This window comes from Apium graveolens, chromosome 2, assembly GCF_009905375.1.
Source record: "Apium graveolens cultivar Ventura chromosome 2, ASM990537v1, whole genome shotgun sequence".
Classification (NCBI taxonomy): domain Eukaryota; kingdom Viridiplantae; phylum Streptophyta; class Magnoliopsida; order Apiales; family Apiaceae; genus Apium; species Apium graveolens.
In genome coordinates this window covers 247,129,543-247,156,040 of record NC_133648.1, presented here as the reverse complement: position 1 = coordinate 247,156,040, position 26,498 = coordinate 247,129,543, and the positions used below count along the sequence as shown (strand labels likewise).

General features: G+C 36.8%; 4 protein-coding genes across 4 annotated transcripts; all 4 read right to left on the bottom strand.

The window, feature by feature from the left end:
* Positions 1-7,128: 7,128 nt before the first annotated feature.
* Positions 7,129-7,968, bottom strand: LOC141699289 (uncharacterized). The gene has a single exon (XM_074503489.1). The coding sequence runs from the start codon at positions 7,966-7,968 to the stop codon at positions 7,129-7,131; it is 840 nt and encodes a 279-aa protein (XP_074359590.1).
* Positions 7,969-10,231: 2,263 nt separating this feature from the next.
* Positions 10,232-18,299, bottom strand: LOC141708297 (uncharacterized). Its single transcript, XM_074511858.1, has 8 exons — positions 17,816-18,299; positions 17,329-17,448; positions 17,082-17,205; positions 16,179-16,633; positions 15,988-16,064; positions 15,716-15,851; positions 10,976-11,179; positions 10,232-10,654 (listed from the first exon to the last, which is right to left on the bottom strand). Exons 1-8 carry the CDS (start codon positions 18,239-18,241, stop codon positions 10,604-10,606), a joined length of 1,593 nt encoding a protein of 530 aa, XP_074367959.1. The 5' UTR covers positions 18,242-18,299; the 3' UTR covers positions 10,232-10,603.
* A 358-nt stretch (positions 18,300-18,657) lies between these two features.
* On the bottom strand, positions 18,658-19,878 carry LOC141699273 (uncharacterized). The gene is made up of 2 exons (XM_074503488.1): positions 19,731-19,878; positions 18,658-19,544 (listed from the first exon to the last, which is right to left on the bottom strand). Exons 1-2 carry the CDS (start codon positions 19,876-19,878, stop codon positions 18,658-18,660), a joined length of 1,035 nt encoding a protein of 344 aa, XP_074359589.1.
* Positions 19,879-21,488: 1,610 nt separating this feature from the next.
* LOC141699242 (uncharacterized) lies at positions 21,489-22,208 on the bottom strand. The gene has a single exon (XM_074503487.1). The coding sequence runs from the start codon at positions 22,206-22,208 to the stop codon at positions 21,489-21,491; it is 720 nt and encodes a 239-aa protein (XP_074359588.1).
* Between the last annotated feature and the right edge of the window lie 4,290 nt (positions 22,209-26,498).

Genomic DNA, 26,498 nt, shown 5'->3' with positions numbered 1-26,498 from the left:
AATCATAATGTTGAAGGGTTATGACCTGTCCTACTTGCCCTATTTCACAATGGAGGGTATGTAGACGAAATTTGCTACTGCTGTTCTGGAGGGTCGGGCCTTGAACCAAATGAGAGCATTTTGTGACTCTCTCGGATTCCAGCCTACCCGGGATACGTTCATGAATCATAAATTACTCTTCAAACTTGGCTGTAAGTTTTTTAAGCATATGGAACCGGGTCTTTTCTTGCTTTTGCTTATTCCTGATCCCTTTCACTTAGAATTTATCTTGTTTTGCTACTTGTTTGATCTGGATTATGTGTTTCTTTTAGTTTTACCTTCTTGGTTGCTTGATCCAGATCATTTGCTCCGGTTGTTGATCCGGATCCTCGTCTTATTTTCCTTTGACTTGTAGTTTAATATCTTGTTGGCTCTTGATTCGGATCGCCTGCTTCGTTCGTTGTTCCGGATCCTGGTTCCATTTCTCTTGACTTATAGTTTGTTTATATGCTCATGATCCGGATCGTTTGCTCTGTTAATTTTTACGAATCCTGGTCCTTCTTGCATTTGACTTGTAATTTGTTTACAGAACATGCTGGCCCTTGATCTGGATCTCCAGCTTCGTTTGTTGATCTGGATCCCGGTCCTATTTGCTTTTGAATTGTGCCCTTTCAGTAGAATTTGTTTTATCCCGATTCGGATCCTTTATTGTGCATTTTGATCTGGATCGTCTTTGCCTCTTATTCTAGAATTTGACATGCTTTTCTCATGTTTCTACAGGTTTGCCTCATTTTAACCATGACTTTCTCAAAATCATGTCTTCTTCCGCATATGTTGCAACATTCAACACTCTTGGTCTGGCCTTCAAGACCACTAAGGGGGCTCCTGGACCTGGATCCAGATCCGCAGACATCAAGGGCGGGGCCGAGTCCTCTGTTCCCCAAAATATCCTCGACCCAGGTCATAAAGCAGGCGACTCTGAGCCTGTAGTGCAGGAAATTCTTGATGATGATGATCCTCCAAGGAAGAAGAAGAAGAGTGTCCCGGTCAAGCCTCCTCGGGGCAAAGCTGCTATTTCCAGCCGGGTCATCTGCGATTCGGAGGGAAAGGGCCCCGATGGGGACCCAGTGAAGGTTGGGACCAAGTCCCTGGTTGATCTGGCCGGGTTTATGTCAAGCATCCCTTCTGAGGAGGATAAGATGAAGTGGAGGGCTCTAGAATGTCTGCGGCTTTTAAGAGGGTAACCGGGCAGTGGGGACAGGTAAGCTTCAAGTAGTTTTATTTTTTCACCCGGATTGCATTCTCTTTCTGAGTTTCCTTTCTTTTTCTTCCTTTCAGGTGGGGAGTTCCATATCCATGTGTTTCGATATTGCTTTCACTGAGGTCTGAGAGGCCAACAACAGGACCAGGGCTGAGAAGATTAGAGCTGATAACCTGAATGATGAGTTGGATGAGGCCGGGGAGGGCTTCAAGACCGCTGAATCCGGGTTGAAGGAGCAATTGAAGGATGAGAAGACCCGGGCCGATTGTCTCGCCAAAGAAGTGGAGAAACTTAAGGCCGACCTGGCTGCGAAGGAGAACCTGGACAAGGAGGCCATCATCGCCGAGTTCAAAGCAAGCGATGTATATGACTTCGAGATTGCTCAAGCCGGGGTCCCCGAGGTTCGCAGATCTTGGGTCGTAGCGGAGAGGTATATCAAATATGATCCCCTGGCCAACTGGGACAGCTTCATTCAGGAGTTTCTTGCGGCCAAATCAGCTGTTGAGCAGGGTCAAGGCGAACCGGAACCTTATTATGGCCCTAGTCCCAGTTTCCTTTAGATTTCTCTCAGCTGTGCTGAGCTTTCCGGGCCTTGCCCTCGTATTGTTCTATTTTTTAATATTGTTGCTTATCGTAGTTTGATTATGAACAATTTGTAATGTTTGGATTTACCCGGATTGGTGGTAATCCGGGTTGATGTTTTTAATGTGATTTTTGCTTTGCTAATTTTTTTGTTTAGAAAATGTTGTTTTTGTTTGTGCTCTTGATCCGGGCAAGAGAGTCTACCCGAGCACGTTTTCTTTGTGGTTTGATTCGGATCCTGGGATGGATTCTAACCGGAGTTGTGGCTGGCACTTGTAAAATACTGAGTGCAAAAAGCGATTTTAATCCGGGTTGTGAGCTCTTCCGGATCGTGGCTGTTGCCCTTAACCTAGATTGGGTTTATAGTCGGAGGGGTTCCGGGTATGAATCCTTACCAGGTTGGCATAATTTTCCTTAGTAAAAAGTGATTTCTTTGGATCCGGATTCATGTGCCTATCCAGATTGTTTGCTGCTATGGTTGGCCTACAACCCGGGTTTGGCCCAATACCCGGGTTGGTGGTTTTATTGTGTTTCTTAAAGTAATTGGAAAATAATCTAAGTACATAATAATTACTTTCAACCTGGATTAGATTTCGTATCTGAGTTGATGTTTGCTTTTGATATTTGGGTTTCAATTCGGGTATGACACCAAATCCGGATTGATGTTTGCTTTTGATATTAGCTTTCAATCCGGGTATGACACAATATTCGGATTGATGTTTGCTTTTGATATTGGCTTTCAATCCGGGTATGATACAATATCCGGATTGATATTTGCTTTTGCTCTTTTATTTACTTAGAGAATAGTCTAAGTACATAATAGTTATTTTCAGCCCGGATTGAGATATTTGTCCGGGTTGATGTTTGCTTTTAATAATGGCTTCCAATCCGAGTATGAACCCATACACGGATTGATGATTGCATCCATTTTTTTACTCTAGGTACTTAGAGAATTAGTCTAAGTAAATAGTGGTTGCTGCTAACCCGAATCTGGATATTTATCCGGGTTATTTGCTTTTACTTTTGGCTTCCAATCCGGGTATGGCACCATAGCCAGATTGTTTTTGCTTGCTTTGCTTTTAAATTAAAATGAGAAATGGCTAGAAAACAAAAATTCTTTTCATTGAATTTAAATTTTCTTCATACAAAATATTGGATCATAGATTGGTTGCTTGTCATAGGCTACAATTTTTTTGGTTGCTTTTTCTACTGATATAATTTTCTGAGCCTAAGTCCATACCAGGTGTTCGGGATCTCGGATTCATCCATGTTCATCAGCTTGTAGGTCCCTGGCCTTAGTACTTCTCTGATTTTGTAAGGTCCCTCCCACTTGGGCATCAACTTTCCAGTATTGGTGGGATCCGAGGCTTCTGTGTCTCGAAGTACCAGGTCTCCAACTTGAAAGTTCTTGACCATGGCTCTCTTGCTGAAGTGTTCCTTAATTTTCTCCTTGTACTTCTCCATCCTTTCAACAGCCTGGTCTCGGACCTCGTCAATTAGCTCGGACCTCGTCAATTAGCTCGATGTTTGTCCTGAGCCCCTCCTCGTTGGCTACCTCATCGAAGTTGATTGCCCGGTGAGAGGGGGATCCTACCTCGATGGGCAGCATTGCTTCAGTTCCATAAGCCAGTTTGAAGGGTGTTTCTCCTGTGCTTGTTCTAGGGCTTGTTCTGTAAGCCCATAGTACATTTGGCAATTCTTCCGGCCATTTGCTTTTACTTCCTATGAGCCTCTTCTCGATTCCACGGAGAAGGATCTGGTTGGTTACTTCTACTTGGCCATTTCCTTAAGGGTAGGCTACAGATGATTTTTTGTGCCGGATGCCCCGCTTTTGGAGGTAGGATTCAAACTCTGATCCAACGAACTGTGGCCCATTATCCGAGACCAGTACTCTTGGGATCCCGAACCTCATCAAGATGTTATCCATGAACTTGATACAATCTTGCTGGTTTATGGTTCTCATCGCCTTTGCCTCAACCCATTTGGTCATGTAATCAATTGATACTAACAAGTACCTGAGGTCTCCTCTGGCCCTGGGAAAGGGTCCCATAATGTCAATACCCTAGAAATCAAAGGATATTGGTGATGGGACTGAGGAAGGTAGGATTGGGCTGATCCGGGGTACATTGCTGAAGAGTTGGCATTTCTTGCATTTTTTCACGAACTCTATTGCATCCTGGTGAATAGTCAGCCAGTAGTATCCTTGTCTTATGATCTTATGAGCTAGGGCCTTTGCACACATGTGATCCCCGCATATCCCTTCGTGAACTTCCATCAGACAATACGCTACCTCCCCTAGGCCAATGCACTTCAAGATGGATGATGAGAAAGTCCGGCGATAGAGTATCCCCTCTTCAATGAAGAATTTTGTTGCTTTGGCTTTTAACCTTTGAGCCTTCCCTTTGTCTTCAGGGAGCTCTCCCTTCTCCAAGTAGTTGATAAACGGAGTCATCCAATTCGGGTTGTTGTGTATCTCCATGACCTCTTCGGATTCTATACTTGGCTTCTGTAGTTCTTCGAAGTAGACAAAACAATCCAGGTCTGATGAATTTTAAACCAGTTTGGATAGTGTATCGGCTTCTGAGATTTCTTCTCGGGGTCTTGGCTTCTTGGTATTAAGGCAAGGTAGCTTTGGACCAGGGCCTGGTACTTGGCTAAGACTGGATCCTTGGCTATGTACTCGCCGTTTATTTTCTTTACTACAATCTTGGAGTCGCTGTAGATTTTGAGGTCCTAGATCCTGAGGGTCTTTACTAGCTTCAATCCTGCTATCAGTGCTTCATACTCTGCCTGGTTGTTGGTTTCTGTAAAGCCAATGGAGATGGTGGTTTGAATTGTGAACCCTTCCGGGCTCTCTAGAATGAGCCCTGCTCCAGACCTTTCATTTGTTGAGGATCCATCAATTTGAGAGCTCAGGCTCCCGGGTTATTATCATTGCTGCTCTCTAGGTCAATGTTCATGGGCCTAGGCTCGTCTTCCGGGAAGTTGCACTCTATTATGAAGACATCCAACGCCTGGGCTTTGATTTCTGTTCTTGAGATGAAACTCAAGTTGAATTGGCTTAGCTCAATTGCCCAGTTTACTAGCCTTCCTGAGACATCCGGCTTGTGTATTATTTTCCTTAAGGGTTGATTAGTTACAACTCGAATCTCCCTTCCCTGGAAGTAGTGTCTGAGCTTCCTGGATGTTGTGACCAGGGCAAAAGCAAACTTTTCTAGCCTTGGGTATCGGGTCTCCGCATCTTTTAGTACTTGGCTTACATAGTAAACTGGTTGTTGTTTTCCATTCTCTTTCCTGATCAGTGCTGCTCCAACTGTCAGGGCCCCTGCTGATAGGTAGAGGAATAGGGGCTCTCCGGGTTGGGCTTTGGTTAATACAGGAGGCTAGGAGAGGTACCTTTTAATTTCTTCAAATGCGCTTTGGCATTCCGGGTTCCAATTGACTTCTCTCTTGTTGGTTGCCCCTTTCAATAGGTCAAAGAAGGGTAGGCATCTCTCAGCTAGCTTTGAGATGAATCTTCTAAGTGCTGTCAGTGACCCTGCTAGCTTCTGCACATCCTTTTGGAACCTAGGAGGCTTCATCTCCTGGATCGCCTTAATCTTTTCTGGGTTGGCTTTAATTCCCCGGTTGCTGGTCATGAATCCAAGAAATTTTCCTGCCCCTACTCTGAATGTGCACTTTTCTAGATTGAGCTTGAGTGAGTATTTCCTCAAGTTGTCAAAGCATTCTCTTAGGTCTCCTATGTGACCGGGGATTCTTGTGGACTTTGCAATCATGTCGTCAACGTAGGATTTCAAGTTCCTTCCAAGCTGGTCTTTGAAGATTTTATTCATTGCTCTCTGGTAGGTTGTTCCTGCATTAGTCAATCCGAAAGGCAGCATTACATAGGCATAGACCGCCCTATGGGTGATGAAGGCTGCCTTCAAGATATCTTTCGGATTCATTTTGATCTGGTTGTATCCCGAGTAGGTGTCCATGAAACTCAGCATGACGTGCCCGAATGTGGCGTCAATCAATTGATCAATATTTGGCAAGGGATAAGGATCTTTAAGGCATGCAATATTCAAGTCGGTGTAGTCGACACACATTCTCTATTTCCCGTTTGCCTTTTTCACCATCACAACATTTTCCAACCATTCCGGGTACTTAACATCGCATATGATCTTAGCTTTCAGTAGTTTTTCAACCTCTTCATCTATTGCTTTCTGCCTCTCTGGGGCAAAAATTCTTCTTTTCTGCTTAACTGGTTTCCTCTCTAGGTTGACATCTAAGCTATGGACTGCTATGGATTCGTCCAATCCGGGCATGTCTCTTGGGCTCCAGGAAAATATGTCAGAGTACCCTCGGAGCAATGACACCAGGTCTTCTCTGAAAGCAGTTTCGAGTCCGGATCCTATTTTTACCTTCCTGGAAGGATTGCTTTCATCAATCATAATTGTTTCTGTTTCCACTGCAGGCTCAATCTTGGCTTGATCCATGTTTGATACCAATTGCTGGATCCGGGCGTCTGTATTCTTCTTTATATAAATCTGACCCTGGGCTGCCATTTCTTTTTGGTTGCTTTTCCCCTACTTCACTTGTTTCAGGGTTGGTTGCTTGCACAATAGGATTGTCCTTGTTGAGGCCTGGGCTCAACTCCATTTCTGCTGTGACTTGATTGCCTTTTTGCTCTTTTGGGATTGTCTTGGTTGCTTTTGGATCCAGGATGGATTCTATAACCTGTACTTCTTTCCTCGCATCATCTATTGAGTGAGGGCGATGTTGTTTAATGCTTTGTTATTTGCGAAGGACTATAGCCTTCCTCATGTTGTCTTAGCGAGTTTCGGCCATGACCAGGGCCTGGCTATAGCATCTTTCAGCGACCTCATAGTCTCCATTAACTTCTCATATCCCCGTTGGAGTTGGGAATTTTATTTTCAAGTGTGATATGGAGGTGATTGCTTGTATCCTGGTCAGAGCTGAGCGTCCAATTATTCCATTGTAAGATGATGGAGTGTTGATCACGTAGAATTTTATGACATGGGTGACTTGGTTTGGAGCCGATACAAATATTATTGGCAAGTATAAGGTTCCCTGGATCGTGAACAAGTTATTCCCGAACCCATAGAGGGGGTCCTCTCGGCATTCATTTGAGCGCACACTCCCTAGCTTCATCCGGTCCACAGTATGCTTGAATAGTATGTTTACTGAAGAGCCGTTGTCTATCAGCATTCTCCTTACCTCATTATCAAAAATATCAAGTGTTACCACCAAAGCTTCATTGTGATTCGGGTTGACCCCTTCATAATCCTTGCTACTGAATGAGATTACCATCTCCGGGTAGGATTGGATGGAGAATACTTCATCTCCTGAGCCTGGGCTCCTAGGGGGAGAGTGGGACTCCCTAGGACCATATTCACTACATTCTTTCCTCTCATTGGTCTTTCTTCCTTCTGATTTGTATCTCGGGAGACATACTGATTCAGGTTACCCTTCTTGACTTGGTCTTTAATGAAGTATTTGAGAGAGAGACAATTTTCAGTTTTGTGCCTATGGGTTTCATGATAGTCGCATTGTCTGTTGTAAGGTCTGCTCTCTAGGGGACTCTGCATGGGCTTCGGTGGGTAATAGAATGGCTTTCCCTTGATCTCCTTTAGTATCTCTTCCCGGCACCTGTTCAGTGGTGTCCAGTCTGGTTCCTTCCTAGGCTCCCTGGGTTGCCTGGTTGGACCGGGGTCGCTTTTAGATTCTGTCTTAGGACCCAGTCTTTGGAATATTTGAGTGTTTTGCACAACATTGGTCTGCTGGGCTTGTTGGCTTTGCTTGAACTTCTTTTCCTGATGGTAGCCCCCTTTCGGTCGGTCATCAGAGGTTTTGCTCCTGGATCCTCCATTCCGGGTCATCCTCATGGCCTGAAGGACGTCTGTTTCCTTTATGAATCTGGCTGCCATAGGGTAGGCAGCAGCTAGGCTTTGTGGTTCTTTGTTTATCAGCTCTACAATGTACCTCTCATTGTGTTCTGGATCCAGGTTCCTTCGAAATATGCTCAGTGTCTCCCTCTCATCAAGATTCGAGACTTTGTTAATTGCTTCCTGGAACCTCCGCATATAGGTTGAGAGTGATTCATTGTCGTACTGGCGGATGGTTTCCAGGTGACACATATGCATTTCGTGTATCTTATTGGCTCTGAATCTTCCAAGGAAGGCTCCTCTGAACTCTTTCTAAGAGTGGATGCTTCGTGAGGGGATCCTGCTGAACCATCTTTGAGCCCACCCTTTGAGGGTCGAGGTGAAGAACCTGGACTTTGTTAAGTCGTTGTAGTAATATATTTGGGCTATTTGTTCGAAATAATTTAGGTGCTCTTCCGGATCCCCCAGCCCATCGAAAGAATCAAAGTTGTAATGTTTGAGATTTTTCTGTCGAGGGATGGCTTCTAGGGAGTGACTGAAGGGTGTCAGAGTCTCCCCAACCTCCAATCCAGAATCGTTTTCCATCTTTCGTTGGAGCTCATAAATCATATCTTTCAGATCCTTCTGGCCCTCCGGAGCCTTTTGCCTTTGGTCTTAGGTAGGAGCCTCTCCTCTTCCTGCTGCATTCTTTTCTGAATCTTTAGCTCAAGCTTTGCTTCTTTTCTTCTTATTTGTTCCCTCATCTCTTCCAACTTTTTCTTCCTGGTTGCTTCTGTCTCTTTCTTACTAGGCTCTTTTTAATTCTTTTTTGCCTTAGCTCCGATTCGGTCGAAGACAGATCTCCTAGATTATTGAGAGTCCCCGGATTCTTCTTGATCATCCTCTTGCTCATATTCTATCTGAGCCCGGGCTTGTTCATCTCTATAGAGCCTGATTGCCTCAGCCAGTTCATTGCTTGTTAAGTTGGACATATGCTCCTCTGCCACTGGAACATTGGTATACTTATACTGATTGAGCTCGATGACGTTCCTGGCATCCCGGGGTGTTACTATCCTTTCTAGGACTGGGGTATGCTGTGTCAATGGTTGCTCCTGGAGGGTCTCTCGGTCTCCCCCAGGTTCCTGAGCCTGAAAGTGGTCCTTATCCTGGAACTGGGTACCAGCTGAGGGCCTACCAACTGTACTCTTCCCTGCTCTTGCCATTACCACAAGTGTACAAACAATTTACCAAGATTTGAGGCTAAAAATGTGGATCTAAGGTTGCTTTTTTGAAGATAGCAAAAAAAATTCCAGAATAACACAAAACAAACTTTCTGGGTTTTGCTAACAATATTACTGAACAAGAACAGCAGGCTCTAGAGCATAAAGACAGTATGCGAACTAAAGTAGATCTGGGTTTTAAAATTACCAAAACTATCAAAACCAAAACAATCAAAGCGAACAAACGAGAACGGACTCACACAAACGTGGCCTAACGTAATGAGCTCACACAGACGTGGCTTAAATGAACAGCATTCATATTCAAGAAAGGGTATGGTTGCTTGTGTTCTTACAGGTTTAAGATGTAGACTCTCTTAAGAGTTTGCTGATGAAGGTGAATCCAGGGGCACCAAGACCCAAGGATGGAGCGCCCCTCCTTCTAGTGCCAAATGATAACTCCGGTGAGTGGGGCGGCTCCCTCCGACGTCGTGCCTGAACCTTCCTTCTGAGAGCGGGGTGTAACTGATGTTGGGTATCTGCAAAACAACACCGGAGGGGGGGTTTGTCCCTGCGGCGCCTCCGATGTGAGAATAAGAGTCTGAATGGGAAATATGAAGATAGAGAGGATAAGGGTGGTTGTGCGTGTATAAGCTGTATGTATGAGAGTGTGTGTGCTCAAAATGTGTCTAACCCCTAAACCCTTCATCTTTGGGGGTATATATAGCCCAAATGTAGGGTTTAGGGTTGGTACCTCTAGATGAGGGACGTTGGTTGTTGGAGGCGGAGGACGCCTGCCTTGGGTAGATTGCAGACACGTGTCTAAGCAATGACCACCTTCAGGGCGTCCCAACGGTACTCTGACACACGCCGTATTTGTCTTATATGTTAGTTGTTGATGGCTGTCATTGTCGCGTGACCACGTACCCCTTTTTGACGGGTTGTGGGGTGTGCATGTACTTGAAGGGGCCCCTCGGGTCTATTATGGCTAGGTGATCTTGGTATTGGGATGGACCCAAGTTGGTGGATGTTCCAGTTCCTGGGTTGGCAGCTGAGCCCGTATCACTCCACTTTGACTGCTCTGGGTGAGGGGGGTTTTGGTCCATCAGTTGAACCTGCATTACCCTAGATCTAGATTGGGTGCTAGCCAGGTTGCTTATACCCTATATAGACTATTTTACACTAGGATTGACGAGTATAGGAACTGCAGCTAGTTATTTGTTGGTGTATATTGCAGGGAAGGTGGGAGGGTGGAAGAAGACCAAACTGGTTCAAGCACACGATAAATGAAAGTCACTTAGATATATATAACTATATAACTGGACATTGGCAATTATTAGCTCACTTAATATATTTCTTTACATTTTTGTGGCCCGAATCTTATCCGAGCCCAAATTTAAACCCTCAGAACAGAAGAAAGGTGAAGAAAGTTAATGTACACATCTCAAACTAGCACTCCACAAGTTGGACGTTCTGAGTACATACTGATACTGTAATAAGTACTCACAAAGTATTGCAAATTTGTAACTTTTACCCAAAACATTGGGAAAGAAAAATTCTAAACTGTAAAATCTAACTGGTTGTTGATGACATAAAAGTAAATGTTCCAACAAACTGTAAAAGTGAACACAACACTAAGATATAGCATAGTTTCCTCCCACTGATATAATCAGAACTACAGGCTCAAATTTGTCAGCTTAGCTTGCATAATCACTGTACTTCTTCAAAGCTCTGTGATATTGATTCCCCTGCAATACAATAACACATTACATGTTTCAGCAGTCTTTCTCAATTCTCAGGGAAATAACAACAAAACGTAAATTTCATTATACTTCAGGCAACCCAAAGTGGTTTTCAGAAATGTAATTATATTGTTCTGGTAATTTTTTTATTATTTTTTTAATATTTGAAAACCAATGATTGCTGGTTGATACGTGGAAAATCTGTCCAGCACTAAAAGACTCTACTTAATCCAACAAGTATGAACAATTAGGAGGTCTTTACGGTGACATAACACACAATACTGACTGAAAAGGAAGCAAATGAAGTAAAGAATATGTTTACAGTACCTCCCAATAAAGATGGTTGCAGTCTTTGCACTGCCAGAACTCTACATTTTTGTTAAACAGGCAATCAGGAATCACTTGGAAACCCTTTGCAACTTCAATTGCTTCTTCAATCGAAAGAGGTCTCTGGATGAACCTCCCATTACATTTTGTGCACCTTGACATCAGCTGATCTTCACTAATATTTAGTTGAAAAGTACCAATAACCTACCAATGTCTTCTGTCAGCCTCCAGTATACCGCAGACGAAACAAATTGAGGCATGTACACCGGATATCTAACTATTATAAGTTTGGTTGGTACGGTCCTTCCTTCAATTACATAATTACCATTCCTTAAAAAAAATTACTTAATTGCCCCTACTTAATTAATTAGTATATAGTCAATTACACTTAAAAAAGGTTATCTTTTTTATTTTCTCCAACTAAAATATTTTTTTTTCTCTAAAACAATTTTAGACAATTCTTTTTAGTATATATCTTTTTTAATTAAAACATGTTGCCTCCTTATTTTCTTCAACTAAAACAAGTTTTTCTCTAAAAATATTATGGACAATTCTTTTTAATATATATATTGATTATCTATCTATCAATCTATCCTATCTATCTATACTACAATATAATAAACGAAATATTAAAATTTTGGTTGGTATGGTCCTTCTATAATTTTCATAATTACACTTGCTTAATAATTTTAATTCTAATTATTATTAAATTTAACTACCTTTATGGTTCTAATTATATCCAAACATATACAAATAACAAAGATATTATATGCGTCCAAGGTTAAGGTTAAAATAGTAAGAAAATTGGCGGCAAATAGTCATGATTCATGCATAGAGTCAGGAGAAAAAAAAAAGAAGATCGAAGAACAACCTAAACTTAAATTGTATCAACCTCTAACATTCTGAATTCATTTGATAATGTTAATCTATATCTATCTATTGTACCTATCTGTACTATCTTATTTATTTATATTATATTATAATAATGAAATATTAAAAATTTGGAAGTCGGTCGGGCGTTACTGAATTAACTTAATCACCCATACTTCATAATTTCATTATTTTATTTAACTACTGTTATGTAATTAATATATAAATCAGTTACCTTTTTTAAATAAACATATTCTCTTTTTTCTTTCCTCAAAACTAAAATAACTCTTTCTCCAAAAATATCATGGGCAATTATATTTAATAAAATATTAAAATTACTAATAACTAATTGCCTTTTTCTACTAAAACATGTTATTTTTTCTATTATAAACAACAAAACTTGCTCCTTTTTCGAAAATAACATGACCAATTCTAAACAGTAAAATAAATATAAAAAAATTATAATTACCTTTCAGCTAATTAGCTTTTCCTACTAAAACATATTATCTATTCTATTGTAAACAACAAAGCTTGCTCCTTTTATGAAAATAACACGACCAATTCTAATTAATAAAACAATTATAATTACTAATAACTAACAAGTTACCCCTTGCAGCTCAAACACATTTTTTTATATATTTTCAACTGGAATATCATTATTTCTAAAGATATCACGAACATATATGTGTTAATCTATACTACTATATTAAATACGAAATATTGAAAGTTTTGTTCGTATTCGTCTAATAGTTGTGTCTATTTTATATTCTTAATAATTATATGAATACAAATAAAATTATAATCTAAATAAATTTAAATAAAATTATACTATTGATCCATGCTAAAAAAAAACTAAATATAGTTAGTTATAGTTAAGACTCTTTAATAGATTAATATTCGTAAAATAATTATAGAATTAAATATATATAATGGCCTCAGACCAAAACAAAATAATATATAGTATTCGCCTGGGCCAAAAATTGTTTTACTATTGTATCGTCTAAAAAACAAAATTCAAAGAAAAAGATGATTATTTAGTAGGTATAATGGCCCTCGATAAAAGAAAATAATATAAATTATTTATCCATGCTTAAAAAAATTATATCATTGATACGGGCTAAAATAACAAATAAAAAAACCAAATATAGTTAATTAGATTTGTTGCATCAAGTTAAAACAAAATAATACATAGTACTTATGTGATAAATAATAAATAGTACTTATGTGAATATAGATGGTACATGTACCGAACCGAACCGAACCGAAGTTTATGAGAAAATATACCATATCATCGTTAGCACTAAACATGTGAGTATCTCTCAAGCTAAACCACTAATAAAAAAATCATTTTTATATCCAACAAACTTAGTTGTAGCTTGGTGTTTAAATTCTAAACGTTAAATTTTTTAAATCAAATTTATGATTCAAATATAATAATAGTTATTGTTTATATTATTCCAAGATTTGAATTTTATCAACAACCTAAGTAAGTCTAAATTAAATTATCCTGACACTTGACCTATTAAATTGGCCAGGTATATAATTTCCATAACCGGGGTCAGTTTGTGAACTTATTTTAAAATCTAGTTATTATAAATAACTATTTTAATATAATAAAAAATATGTTCGGCTATACTTATTCATATATAGTTACTCTTTTAACAAAAATAATTAATGAAATATTAATATAAAATAATAAAATATTAATTATTTAATACAACCGTGCATAGCATATCTATATTATTATATTAAAGATGAAACAATGAAAATTTGGTTGGTAGATGATCTGGTCACCGTAATTATAGTAATATTTAAAATTAAACACTCTTATAAATAGATTACTATTCACAATATAATTATATAAATACAAATAAAATTGTAATATGTCTAACGGTTTTGATTTAAAGAAAATAATATATAATATTAAACAAAATTATATTATTGATCCTAAATAAAAAAATAAAAAGAAATTGCGTACAATTAGTTGGATTTGCATCCTCGGATTAAAATAAAATAATAAAGAGCGATAAAAATTTGAAAGCAAATTCGTTTGGTCGATATAATGTCAACAGGCTAAAGCAAAAAAATAAACAAGCTAAAACAAAATAAATTGAAAGTGAATTCGTTTGGAAGATATAATGTCATCAGACTAAAATAAAATTATATATATTATCAATTTGGTCTAAAACATAATAAATTCATTTCAGGCTAAAATAAAATTAAACCAAAAATTAAATATAATTAGCTGTATTTGGTTGACATAACGGGTCTGAGACTAAACCAAGATTTTTTATCTCAGGCTAAAACAATATACTCCTTCCGTCCCGTTATACATTTCCTATTTTGACTTCTGGCACTATTCACCGTAAATTATTGACTATTAATTTACATCTAATCTATAAAATCAAATATAGTCACGAGTGATCTTGTTGAATTCATATTTATGAGTGCATTAATACAATGAAGTTTTTATATTTAATACTAATACGAAATTAAAGATATTAACAATCAAAAGTGTGCATTGACAAACGTGTCCAACACAAATAGGAAACGTTTTTAGGGATAGAGGGGGTAATAAATACTATCGATATAGCTAAAAAATATTTTATCAAACCAGGCTACAACATAATGTGTTGGTCGATATAATGTAATCAGAATAAAACAAAATATATTATCTATTCGGCTTAAAATAAAATAATATTTAACTATAGCTAAAATAAAATGAAAAACAAACTAAATGTAATTAGATGGTTGATAAAATGGGGCTAAGGTATTGATCTATGGTAAAACTAAAATTAAATTCACACTAAAGGTAATTCTTATATTATTGATCCGTGTTAAGATAAAATTAAAGTCTACCTAATTCGTTGTTAAGTATAATGTAGGCTTAGGATTGTGGGATAACTGGGATCCAACCCTAATAGCCGAAATATTAAAAGTTTGATTGCAGATCTGTCTGTAAAATATTTGGGTTTATATAACTACGGGTTTTTTTCAATTTCTATAATATCCAAAACTATTTTAATAAAATGAAAATAAAGATGATTCCTTAGGTAGTATAATTGCGTCGGACTAAAATAAAGTCAATACATCCGGGCTAAAACAATTATACAATTGATTCATGATAAATCAAATTTAAAATAAGAAAATAACTATACAAGTTAAAATAAAATAATATGTACTTTTATTCGGGTTAACATTAATTTTTTATTATTGATACATAAATTTTTTATCATTGATCCGGGTTTAAACAAATTAAACCAAAATAAATTTGAATATAATAGTTAAATTTGTTCAGTATACCAAAGTAAACATAATTCGTTTATTATTGATGTGAGCTAAAGTTTATCTTTAATTAAAACATAATTATCTTTTATAAACACACCTATGAATTTCAACAAAACTAAATTTTTCGATCAATGATAATTTTTTAAAAACTAAAATTTCACTAAATTATATACATGCATAATTAAAATAATTATCAAATATTTCTAATAAATAAATTCTAGAGCTTAAAATTTATACATTAAAGTAAATTCAAAATTATATAATATTAAAAATAATCTGTGCATCGCACGGGTTTTAGGCTAGTATATATATAGAGAGAGATTTTTATTTGCATGGAACGGAGAAAGCAAAGAGGTGGATTAATTGTTGAAGTCTTATGTGCAAATCAGCAGTAATTGCTGAGACATCATACCAGATACCTACATTACACACATTCAAGTACACACACACGGATCCACCCACCCACAGTTCTGATGCTTGTTTAGTCAAAAGATTTCTTGGGTAAAGACTTGTATTTAAAATAAAAAGGCATTTTCAGTTTTCTGTTATTTTATGGTGTGTAAAAGAACACAACTTATGTACCTCAACCAGCTGGTCCTTTTTCAGAAGATTCTTCAACCTATATATCTGGTTTTTTATCAGATAATCATATCTCAAAAGTTTTGCATCTCTTGTTAAGAGCACCCGTTTCTCTTTGTCAGCTTGTTCTATTAAGGTCCTGTAAGGTAGTAAAATGAATACAAAATTAAGTTAAAGAATGATTATAGAGTTACATGTACTACTGATGCTTCCATGCTGCTGCTAACCTTTTGATTTGGTAGTTCTAATAATAAGGGTACTTCGTTGCTCTATACCTGGTATCAGGCTTTTTGGTGTAAGGAACTGCAGCATCTATTCCAACGCACCTTAGTTGTTTAGCCAAGCCTTCAATCTAAAAAATAATTTTGCTTAGGTTCAAAAGTCATTTTTTTGTAAAATATAAATAAGAAAAGAAAAGAAGAAAGCACAAAGTAAAAACAAGATAACAAAATAAATAACTAGTTACCATCCTATCACACAAAAATTTTGGGCATCCATCTCCTCCCAATGACAGATCCCATGGTGGAGGGCCTTCCCATTCGTCAATTTCTTCTAATCCATTTTGTTTGTTCTTATATCCATTGGAAGTTTGTTTTTTCCCCTTCCTTTTGGATGCTTTAGGTTTCGTATCATGTTTCGTATCAGATAGCTTCAACAAAATTTTGTCACCATATCTTCTAACAATTTGCAGGATGGTGTCATGAATAGCTTGGTCACTTTGTGATGGCCAACTCAAATCTGAATCCTTAATGGTAATTATTTCTCGAGGAAATTCAATACTTGTAGCTTGGACCATTTCTAAGGCATTGCAAAACTTGGTCTTTATAATCATATTACATGTAGGCTCCTCAAAAATAAGCTTCAATCCAAGATTTAAATTATTGTAGGTATTTATCTCAGCAACACCATATGACGAATCCCCTACAAGTTATTAACCCAAAAAGAGTTTAGAAATCAATGCAAGATTTACAAAACGACTGACTAGGGTAAGCTCTGATTACATACAAACTAAATATGGTTGACAATTGATATAGATGGTTACATCTTGAAATTCTAGGATGCGGCATTAATTGCCTTGAAGAAAATACAATGGAAGACAAAATTGAATTTATGATTTAGCGTCATCTACAACTCAAATTTACTATCTTGTTCTAGTGAAATCCAATAAAATGAAACTTGAAATTGAGTTTCCAAAAAAGAGAGCAAAGAAGTATATGGTCTCTCAGTTGCTTGCTAATTCTTCATTTATTTAAGTATTTTCCAATTCATTACCCTCAATTGTTAAAAAGAGGATCTTAGCCTTTTTGTAGCACTGACTAATTAAGTGCAGTCAGTAGTCAATATAACACGCATGTTATCAAATACAAACCTTCTTTGCAAAACTTGCACCGCAGGACATCAAATATCATGAGCAGACAATGTGCATCTGCAGCTGCATACCGTATTTGCTCTTCTGTCAGAGGACGACACGACCAATCACTGCATTGTTGCTCCTAAAGTATACACACACACTAATTAGCTAAGATGCAGATACAGCTCAGCTACAATATAAGTTGCATTTTGTATATCAAACTTCCTACAGCTACGAAACAAATGAAAAAAACAGAAACACATGCCTTGGAAAGAGAAACGTCGAGCACATCCTTGCAGATAGCTGCTAAGCTCTTACTCAACTTTCCTGTTTGTTTGTATTGTAATGCACTATATATACTTGCAATATCTATATACGGCTCCACCTATTGAACATTACCAAAATAAAACATTATTCATCAATTAATTAATCTCAATTACAAACACTACAACAAATAAGTCACATACATATAGGTTCGCACTCAATTAGAACAAACTCTCGTGAAATATGGAACAATGTATAGTACTCTCCCATTAAAACTGTAAATAAAACATTATTCCACAATTAATTAATCTCAAGTACAAAAACTACAATTAATAAGTTCACATACATATAGGCTGGCAGTCAAGTAAGAACAGTCTCTAGTGCACTTTAAAATTTTACTAAACAATGTACACTACTCTCACATTAAAACTGTTTTCTCTAGAGGTAAAATTACATACACACATTGTAAATTGAGATTGTAAATTGACCTTATCGAAGCCAGGATCGCAGCCTTGCGAAACGAAAGTAGAAGACATATACAACAAGTCCTGTTTAAATTTAAACCCTAATTTCAAGATACGAGGCGACTCGAAGACTTGTTTCAACAACTCGTGGATTGAATTAAGAGGAATAGCTAATAGGTCGAGTAAGAACACAACCGAGTCCGAGTCAACTCGGCAAGCGATTTGGAGTAGAGTGACCGTAGGAAAAGTAGATTGATGTTGACGCACAGGCTTCCATTCCGCGTCGAGTCCGACGAGTGAGGAACGAGTTAGCGACAATTTTAGGTTATCGAATTGGGGTGACTCGGTGGAAGATACGATGTGAATGGGCGAGGAATTGAGCTCCGAAAATTCCATTGCGAATCTAAGGGGATTCCCTCGGAATTTTTTTTTGCCAATGAAAAATTTCATTAAAACGTCATTATTCAGTACATTCTGGAGTTCCGGGTAAACACATTCCCCACTCCATATACGATCAGCCACAGAACTATTATGTCTCATTAAGAAGTGAGCCACTTTATTCGCAAGAAGTGAGCCACTTTATTCGCAGATCGTTTAACAAAATTCAACGTCACAAGACGATTTTTAAGCTCACTAACCAACACCTTATACTCATCTATCACCCTCCCAAGATAAGATAGATGGGCAGAAGAACAACGGATCGCTTGAAGCACCGATAGGCAATCTGTCTCGACTATGGCTGGTAGCATGATATGATTTTTAATCCAGCTTAATGCCTCCTTAATTCCTAAAGCTTCTGCTATCTATGGGGCTATACGGCCTTCTCTACATTTCGTATTAGCTGATACCAACTCTCCCTTATGATTTCAAGCTACCATGGACCAACAATATGTATTAAAATTCTCAAAAATTGCTGCATCAACATTAATCTTAACCGTACCTTCCTGTGGTTGTTCCCAACGCTCTTTGTCGTCTTCTTGATTCATGAAATCAAGAAAATTATCAAACGACTTATCTTGAGCGTTCTGCCATTGGTTAAGAAGAGCCTTCGCTGACCTGCAAACCTCTGAGCCTTCTCCTCCACGCTGATTCCATACTATCTCGTTTCTGTTATGCCACATCGACCAACAAACCATGACCACTTCCTGCAGCTTCCTGTTAATGCATTTCTGAATCATTGCAGACAACCAATTGTTGAAGCTTGACTGATCATCCTCCACTGGACTGATCCCCAACAGACACCAACACTGCTTAGCAAATTGACAAGATACCAAAGAATGATACACTGATTCTACCTCAAGATTACAGATAGGACATTTATCAATTACTGCAACCCTTCTAGATAGCAGTTGATCCTTCGTAGGAAGAATATTTCTGATTGCTCTCCAAATAAAATGCTTCACCTTCAACGGAACTTTCAGATTCCAAACTCGCTTCCAGGGAAAATTATCGTTCCAGCAACTGTTTTGTTTGGTCTCTTGAATAGCTGCATATGCAGACTTGACTGAATAATGACTAAGATTTTCCCATTTCCAAAACCAGCTATCCATATCAGATGGTCTCAACGGAATTGATAGTATCAACTGAGCATCCCTTTCTGAGAATATATCTTTTACGAGATCAACATCCCATTCAATTTGGTTCGTAATCATCAAGGCATCGACTGTCCTGTTCCTTATAGCTTCATGATCCGTGTGTATGTAAGGATCACTACTAGGTAACCAAGGATCTTGAGTTATACTAACAGTTGTCCCTGACCCAACTCGACGAACGGCTCATTGCTTTAAAAGAACCTGAGCTTCCATAATAGACCGCCAAATATAGCTCGGATTACTATTCAAATTTGCTGTCAAAAAGCATCCCTCGGGGTAGTATCTAGCTTTATACACTTTCGCTACTAAACTATCCGTTTTAGTAGTCAGTCTCCAAGCTTGCTTACCGAGAAGAACCACGTTGAAATCCTGTAGCTTACGAAATCCCATTCCGCCACTAGATTTCTTTGTACACATACGATCCCACTGCAACCAACGAATGCCTTTGCCACCATTTGAACCCTTCCACCAAAATTTATTCATGATTCTCTCCATATCAGTACACAAGTTCTAAGGGAGAAGAAACATACTCATGTCGTAATTAGGGAGAGTTTGAGCTACAGTTTTTAACATTAATTCTTTCCCTCCTCTAGACAAACATTTCTTGTCCCACCCCATCACTCTCTCCTGCAAACGATCCTTCAGAAAACCGAAGACCACTGTCTTATTTCTCCCTATAATATTCGGTAGGCCCAGGTATGTTGTAGCCTCATCTGCTTCCTTAAAATGCAAAATGGAACATAGCACCTCCCTTACACTCTGATCAGTATTACGACTAAAAAAGGCAGATGACTTATCTGTATTGATTTTTTGACCTGACGCCCTCTCGAAAATTTGCAACAAATCAACAATATGATCCACCTCATACTCATTGGCCTTACAATAAATATATGTATCGTCTGCAAAGAACATATGGGTCAGACGAGGTGCACCCCTTACCACCTGGATACCGCTCACCAACTTTCTACCTTCGTACTCTTTAATTAGGATAGATAAGCCTTCCATGCAAATTAAGAATAAATAAGATGATAATGGATCGCCTTGACGAACACCACGTTCAGGAATTATAGACCCAAATCTTCTCCATGCATGACATATCTGGTACCTAGCTGAGCACACACAAGCCATTAGTAAACGAATAATTTGATCATCAAAATCCATTTGCTTCATTATTTCCTTCAAAAACCTCCATTCCACTCGGTCATATGTCTTGCTCATATCCAATTTTAGAGCCATCCATCCCGTTTTACCTTGAGTTTTACGCTTCATAAAATGCATCACTTCGTATGAAACCAAGATATTGTCAGTAATTAATCTCAGGGAATAAAAGCACTTTGCGTTTCTGAAATCAAATCACGGAGCACCTGCTTCACCCTATTAGCTAAAACCTTCGATATGACTTTGTAAATAACATTACATAATGATATAGGGCGCAGATCCATCATGTTCACAGGGTTCTTTTTCTTTGGAATCAAAACAATATTTGAATCCCCCATACCTTCTTCCAACACTCCTGTCAGAAAAAACTTATGCACAATCTCTACCAAATCTCCACCAACTATACCCCAAAATTTCTGATAAAATCCCGGGCTCATGCCATCTGGTCCAGGGGACTTGTCAGGATGCATGCTGAATAGAGCTTTCTTGACTTCATTTGCTTCAACCTGGGCTAGCAGACTCGCGTTTTGAACATGATTTATTCTTCTCATTACACATTCAAATAAATGGTTCCACACTGTTTGAGATGCTCCAAACAACTTCGTGAAATAATTCACCATTGTGTCCTGCAATCCAGACTCCCACCCTACTCTTTGACCATCATCATTTAGTAAAGAATCAATCTGATTAATCTTTCGACGATTCCTAGCAGCAGCGTGAAAATACTTGCTATTCTGATCACCCTCCCGTAGTCATAACTGCTTACTTCTTTGACGCCAAAATACCTCTTGCTGATTGTATATCTCATTTAGCCTATTCGAAGCTTCTTGGTACTCCTTCACTGAATTATTATCTATTCTCCCCTTGGCTCGTCTCATAATATTCTTGCACTGATTAATTCGAGACTTAAAGCTGCCAGTGATTTCCTTACCCCACACTTGTAAAATTTATGCACATTTAACTATCTTCTCCTGCATAGGACGATCCTGGAACCTATACCAAACTTCCTCCACAATCTGGCGACACATAGGTTCGCGGAGCCACGCATTTTCAAATGTAAAAACCTTATTGTTAACTGAATACACCACTTTGGCAAGTTCAAAAAAGATGGGACTATGATCTAAAGTACTGAGCTCCAAATTCGTCAGCTTAACCTCTGTAAAAATAGTTACAAATTCTTTGTTCACTAAGGCCCTGTCTAATTTAACTTCTATCCAACTTTCTGTACCGTGCCCTCGCTCCCACGTATAAGGATACCCTGTTAATTCAACATCCTCCAATTCACATTCTTCCAACGTATCTCGAAATCCTTGAATCAGCCATGATGGGTACGAATGCCCGCCTTTTTTATCCTCCTGCTTAACAACATTGTTCATATCTCCAATAAGACACCAAGGCACCATCGACTGAGACTTCAACCCCTTGATTAGATTCCAAGTTTCACTTCTCCTTATCCTATCTGGCTCGCCATAAATTCCTGTCATTCTGAACTTACTCCACCCCCTTATATCCACCACTACATCTATATGATTCCTACTATACGATAAGAGCTGCACCTCATCTTGTCTCCTCCAAAATAAAGCGATACCACCACTTCTCCCCTGAACATCTACAGCCACTACCCCTTCAAAGCCAATCATATTCTTAACTTTCTCTACAGTATCCATTTTACACAGGGTTTCACACAAGAAAACTATGTCGGGTTTCTTTTGGAGAACCATCTCCTTAAGGAATTGAATAGCCCACGGGGTCCCAAACCCGCGGCAATTCCAGCTTAATGTACTCATAATCCTTGGCGGACTCCTGTACCAGAGCCCGCCACCAAAGCATTTTTTGAATCATTTTGACCCATTCCATCCATACTTTCACAATCTGAGTCCATATATAATTCTGCATTATCATTCGGCCCAATAAGATCAGACCCATCTGTTATTCTTCTTTTTTTATTATCCACAATAACTACTCCTTTTTTAAGGGATTCGATTTACTTGATTCCGGTAAAATACCTCCCAAATTTGAAACAGAAGAATTGGCGCCTATATCCTTAACAATTATAATTGTATCACCTTGATTATCTCTCTCATCCCTTATCTGCACAACAAGCGGGATTTGTTTAACCGTGTGATTTGTTTCCCCTGACTTTGCGCTCGCCGTATTCCGATCACCATCATCCTCCTTGTCACCTTCCCTTAGCCATCTTGAACCCACTAACTTATTCTGCTTCCGAAAAGGAGCCCTCAACCATGCTCCATATGGCCTTACTATTTCCTCCTCATGTGTATTAAAAAGACTGTTGCAAAAATTCTCTGAATGACCCACTATACCGCATATGAAACAGAAAGTTGGTATATTCTCATATTTGAATGTGATCCATCCCCATTCCCCTCCTTCCTTTCTAACCTTCATACGTCTTTTTATTGAACGTGTAATATCAATTGTTACTCTTATACGCATATAATCGCGCCATCCTTCTTTGAATATTTTTTTGGACACGATTCAACATATTCTCCCACGTAATTACCAACCTCCCTCAGCACTCTTTCTGTCATGAGACCAACTTGCATATCGTAAATCTGAATCCATAGATCAAGTTTGTTAAGATTTACTCCTCGGGATACATCTCCTTCCTTCATGCGAGCAATAAGAAGCGCTTTTCTATTAAACGTCCATGGACTTCCACGAATGACTCTCTTTATATCCAGTTCATGATAAAACTGGAAAATGTATAAATTAACATCAATCTCTTTGACACTGACTCCTTTTCCAGGCTTCCAAATTGACGCCAACGTATGCTTCATAGTTGTAAAATCCACCACTCCTTCATTGATAAACCTTCCCACCAGACATAGATGAATGTTTAATCCCTGTAAAATATCATTTACTTCCTCGCCCTCTACTTCTTCGAACGCAATACCTCCCTCCTCCTCTTCCTCAAAAGATATATTATTCATTGCTTGAATAATGTTTTGTGATGTCGCCATCAGAACCAGATAAACAGAAAACAACGAATTATCGAACCAAAAGAGATGATTATAAAATACTTTTGACTTTAAGTACTAATAAAACATATAGAACATGTCAATAGACAAGACGCTTTTCATATTGAGAGACTTTTTTAAAAATAAAGAAATACATATTAAGTTACATTTTTAACTCAAGTGTATGAATAAAATATCATAAACCAGCTCATTTATTATGATCATACTAATAAGTTGGTCAAACGGTTATGGATTCTCTCGGTATTTGGTTTTATATAAATTTAAGAAAATAAATTGATTTAATTTTCGTGTTTAACAATGCTCAATATTATAAAAATCGGTAATCGAAATAGATTGGTCAACTATTCATCTAAGATTAATCGAAGAATCAGGGATTATCAAATAATTAACTGGAAAAAAAATCAGATGCATTTGAAAATTTTAATTATATTTAATCAAAATTATTATTTTATTAGTAATTTATAAATTGATATGTATTTATCGGTACACAAGTGATAGTTATTTAAAATTAATTGAAATTAAATTTTATATTGAATAATTTATTTTTAATATACCAGTTTTGAAAAATACATATGGATTAATCGAATTTCAGAAATCGGATCAATGACGTACCTTGTAGAAGATTAATCGGGAATTCATCGATAAAATCAATAATTTTTAAAATTATGCTACTGTATATTAATATTAAGGATTTTTTTTTTAAAAAAATACAATATTCAGGAAGAGTTAAGTTCTTCGTTGCACGTCAAAAAAAAGTTATTTGTTGTAGATATTGAAAACCACTGATGTTCTACAAGTAGAATCTTGCATAAAAATATTGTAAAATATATTATTTTACGGATCTTGTTCTGCAAAGAACATTATTTTATTTAAAATCTTCAATATCATATATGTAAAACAGTATAAAATGTTTTACTCTACAAAACATATACATGTTTAGTTTGGAGAACATTTTTTTAGCTTGTAGAATATAAACATTATACTTCTTAAAACTTAAAAGATATTCAATAATTTTAATAAATTAGAGATATTTATAGAACGTACTTCACAAAATAATATTTTTTAAAATGTTTTGATTGCAAAACTTAGGTGATCTCCAAAGTCTCCTCTAAAATAGCGATCTTCCTAGAATTTTGCTCTATTCAGGAAAGCTATTTACTTTGAAGACATCGATTAATTTTTTGTAACTTTATCAAATTTCATATCATATTTATTTGGAAGAGTTAATTATTGGGAGGTCAAAAGTATCCCACATGTTCATTTTGTATGGTTAAACTTAAACTACGTTTTGTGCGTAAATATGCTGCCGTTAGTATGGGTTCAACCTCATTAATTTGGGTTTTTTTTTTCCCTCCATCTGTTTTTCTCACTATTTTTCTTCTGTATCTTATTTCTCCTCCTTATACCAGTAGCCATTCATCATGCCATTGCAAGAAACGACGGGTGTTTGTTATTGTGGTGCCATGGTCGTTGAAAGAACTTCTTGGACAAAGGACAATGCATGTCGGACGTTCCTTGGTTGCGTAAATGGGCCTGATAGGTGTAACTTCTTTGGTTAGATTAATCCGAGATCCATTTTACTATTCGGATAAAATCTCACTCATTATAGTTGGTGTTTTTTTTTAATTTTATTTGGTCTAAAAAATAGTATAATTTTATTTTACTCGAGATGTTTAATTTACATTATTTTGCCTATTCATGAGACCATTACACCAAACAACGGATAATATTTTATTTTTAATTTTATTTTTGTCTGACTAAATAGTACTCCATCCATCCCACTGAATTTTTTATATTGAGAGAAGGAGATTGACACAAATTTTAAAACTCCCGTAAAACATGCTTCTCTAAATAATTTTAAATATTTTTTCTTTTAAATAAAAATACAATGTTTGGACTTTTATATAGAAGAAGAAAATTCTAAAAATAAAATATAGTATTATATTTTATAATAACATTTTTTGATACGATATTTTATAATAACCTTAAAATGTGTGTCAAGTATGAGAAAAAAGAATGTAAAGAATCCAGGGGAACGGAGGGAGTATAATTATTTTAGCTCACGCGAATAATATATTTTATTTTGTTGCCCGAAATTTCCATACCGACCAAATTTTATATAATATATTGCTGCATGAATTTTTTATACCGACAAAAAATTTAATATTCCGGCTATTATAATAGCAGGACGAGAGAATTGTACATTCATGGTGGACTTGATTACCTGGTACTCTTTTCATCTTAGTTAACTTCAATTAATGAATTAGTTAGAATAACTATTATGAATTAAATTTAGAATACAATTAGAAGAGTTTAAAATATAAGAAAATTAAATAAATATAAAACATAAGGACACTTATGTAAAATATTGAAATCATTAAGTATGGGTAATTAAGTAATTCAAGGAGACAATATCAACCAAAATGTTAATGTTTCGTGTATTATAAGATAGTATTGATGAAATTAAATTTAAATTGGTAGAAAAATTTGAATTTAACATCAATTAAATAATATAGAGTTCGATATAAATTAGAATTTAAATTGATAGATGAATGTGTCTTCAATATCAATTAGAAATATAATTGATAGACCGATCAACCAACCAAAAAAGTATATAGTTCGATATAAATTAGAATTTAAATTGGTAGATGAATTTAACTTTAATATTAATTAAAATTAGAATTAGAATTGACTAATTAAATAAGGGTAATAAGGTGAAATCTGCTTAGAACAAAAAACATATATCATACCAAAACTTTCAACGTTTCGTTTATTATAAGAAAGTAGAAATAGATTTACTAGAAGAGCTCAAAATTAATCATAAAAAAATCATATTTCATTTAAGAATATTTATATATCTGAAAGTATTTTTAGATAGTTCGTTTTCTTAAATGTTGTAACTTATTTTTTTTAAATGCATGGTAGTAAATGAATATGTGTGTGTATATTTTAGCTTAT

Coding starts and splice junctions, on each gene's coding strand:
- LOC141699289 (XM_074503489.1), bottom strand. CDS start 7,968: ATGCATATGTGTCACCTGGAAACCATCCGCCAGTACGACAATGAATCA.
- LOC141708297 (XM_074511858.1), bottom strand. CDS start 18,241: ATGAAATTTTTCATTGGCAAAAAAAAATTCCGAGGGAATCCCCTTAGA. Junction 17,206..17,328: donor TCGACGTTTCTCTTTCCAAG/GCATGTGTTTCT, acceptor TGTATACTTTAG/GAGCAACAATGCAGTGATTG. Junction 10,655..10,975: donor GCAACCATCTTTATTGGGAG/GTACTGTAAACA, acceptor ATTGTATTGCAG/GGGAATCAATATCACAGAGC.
- LOC141699273 (XM_074503488.1), bottom strand. CDS start 19,878: ATGGAGAGAATCATGAATAAATTTTGGTGGAAGGGTTCAAATGGTGGC. Junction 19,545..19,730: donor TTTCAACGTGGTTCTTCTCG/GTAAGCAAGCTT, acceptor GAGTTGGGTCAG/GGACAACTGTTAGTATAACT.
- LOC141699242 (XM_074503487.1), bottom strand. CDS start 22,208: ATGGATACTGTAGAGAAAGTTAAGAATATGATTGGCTTTGAAGGGGTA.